Source organism: Sinocyclocheilus grahami, unplaced genomic scaffold (genome assembly GCF_001515645.1).
Source record: "Sinocyclocheilus grahami isolate Dianchi unplaced genomic scaffold, SAMN03320097.WGS_v1.1 scaffold7407.1, whole genome shotgun sequence".
NCBI lineage: Eukaryota > Metazoa > Chordata > Actinopteri > Cypriniformes > Cyprinidae > Sinocyclocheilus > Sinocyclocheilus grahami.
In genome coordinates this window covers 1-2,147 of record NW_015511456.1, presented here as the reverse complement: position 1 = coordinate 2,147, position 2,147 = coordinate 1, and the positions used below count along the sequence as shown (strand labels likewise).

At 37.3% G+C, this 2,147-nt stretch overlaps 1 protein-coding gene across 1 annotated transcript in view; it reads right to left on the bottom strand.

Moving 5' to 3' along the window:
* Positions 1 to 1,835, bottom strand: part of LOC107577833 (E3 ubiquitin-protein ligase SHPRH-like) — a 28,935-nt gene extending 27,100 nt beyond the window's left edge. Inside the window, exons 1-3 of the mRNA XM_016263865.1 lie at positions 1,739 to 1,835; positions 616 to 1,218; positions 360 to 499 (exon numbers count right to left, since the gene is read on the bottom strand). Coding sequence (XP_016119351.1) covers positions 360 to 499; positions 616 to 1,206 — 731 coding nt within the window. The 5' untranslated portion in view covers positions 1,207 to 1,218; positions 1,739 to 1,835. The remainder of the gene's footprint in view (positions 1 to 359; positions 500 to 615; positions 1,219 to 1,738) is intronic.
* Positions 1,836 to 2,147: the final 312 nt, after the last annotated feature.

Sequence of the window (2,147 nt, the reverse complement as noted above, 5' to 3'; positions counted from 1 at the left end):
TTTTTTTTTGTTCATTCATTTTTATTTATACATTTATATCTTATTTTTTATTATTTATTTGTACGTTTGACACTTTCTTGTATAAACATAGAAAAAGCAGACACCAATTACTTTAAGCTGGCTGTGTGTGTTTTTTTTTGCATTAGCACTTATGACATCAAAGTAATGCGCAGCGGGTCCTGTGGTGCAGCTCCACTTCTGGGCTTATTGGGCCTTGGAGTGCAGCTCCACCTCCAGGTTCAAGTGTATTACAGTATTGTGCTGCCTGTTCGTTTTTACAAAATAACTAGGAATGGTCTTTTAATGTGACAATGACCGGTAGCTTATTAGAATTAAATTGTGTGAATGTAGCCATAAACTGTAGATTACCAGGAATGATGAAGTCGTAGAAGAATTCCATTAATTTCTGCAGAAGCTGATTGGCTTTTTTAATGCGCCCATTTCCTTCACCGAGGAATTCTGGTCTGCCCAATCCCGATTCAAGAAGAAAAATGTTCAGCTGTTCACAAAAATAAAAACAAGAAAAGAAAAACAACAACAAATACGTTATGTTATAGTGATTGGAGTACAAAAGCCTCAGTCAATTGCTTAATCCTGATGGGTTTGAATGCGCACCTTTACTGATTCATCTCCTGATGCGTGGCACAATTGAATGACCTTCCTCTTCTGTAGCCAATCCAGATCTTCCAGCAAAATTCCACCAAATGAACATTCAACCGGCACACGGCTGACAGGATCACTTCTGCCGGTCTCAACCTCCAACTCAAGACTATTCAGACTCAAACTTAGTCTATCACCTGTTTGCTGCAGGCAGAAGGAACCGTCTCCAAGCCCAATGGGAATCTTTGGATACAGGTTCAACTCTCCAATCAGTGCATTCCACCCTTGATCCAGAGCAGAAATTGGCATTACATTCAATTCTATGGTATCTGGAAGAGAATCCTGTGTGGAGCAGCTTGGACGCTCTTCTGATGGTCCTTCTTCTGTGCCTGCAGAAGATATAAAAACCTGGTTTGCCTCTTCCTGGTTCTGGCTGCTCTCAAGAACTGGTCCAAGATGACAGATGTCAGACGGTGCTGGGATTGACTCCAGAATGTCTTTACAATCTCCTTCATTTCTCCGATCTTCATGCATATTCCACTCCAGTCTCCTCTTGGCCTCCTCATCCATGCGCGCCGGCGGCGCTCGTTTCCTCCTGCTGCTCATCGTGGAAACCTGCTGAGATACAATGACACAAAGTTTCATTATTATCCTGTTTATTTACCATTTGGTACTAAGCTACATGAGACTTAACTCATTAAATGTAACACAGAATGCATTAATTTACAGAACGTATGTGTAAGTAGCAGATTTATACACCAGTTTAATTTGAAGTAGACATATAATATAAGATATATAGTGCGAATAAATCCACATAAGTAAATATGTCACGGTTAAAATACTTCACAATCACTTATTCTGCTGTAAACGTCAATATGTCAGACTGCAGCTTTAATTTGACTTCATTTTCTACAGAAAACAGTTGTGGTAAAAGATTGATATTAGTGCACCAACCTATTCACTTGGTAAATATAAATATATACGATTATTATTACATTATTAGTCCATTGAAAATGTTTCCGTGGAATGTCAGTATGTATAAACAATACAGAATCGCTATGATATATTCTATTCATTCAATCAAACGCTGCAGATTACAGATTATAAATATACCGCCTCATCCGCAGTCGAATCGTACCTTTGTTCTGCTTTGGAATGCGTTCTTATCAGCAGCAAGTAAATGTTATAAAATAACTTTCATAAGCTCCATAACGTGCGGGACATTTTCATGCCTTTATCCGCCATATTTAAAAATACAGGAAGCGACGTCAGAACCAAAACAATGCCAAGGCACTGTAACATTCTAAACACTAGATGGCGCTAAACAGAAAAGTATGGGACTATTCTCGTCAAGATATTTTTTGAAATTATAACTAAAAATTCTTGATAATTGTCTGATAAAAAAATTATAATTAATGATAATTATTATTATTATTTATTTACTACACAGCTGAACTTGGACTGAGCCTAATGTTTTATTTGTTTGTTTGTTCTTCGTTCAGTGGTTCTATCTATCTATCTATCTATCTATCTATCTATCTATCTAT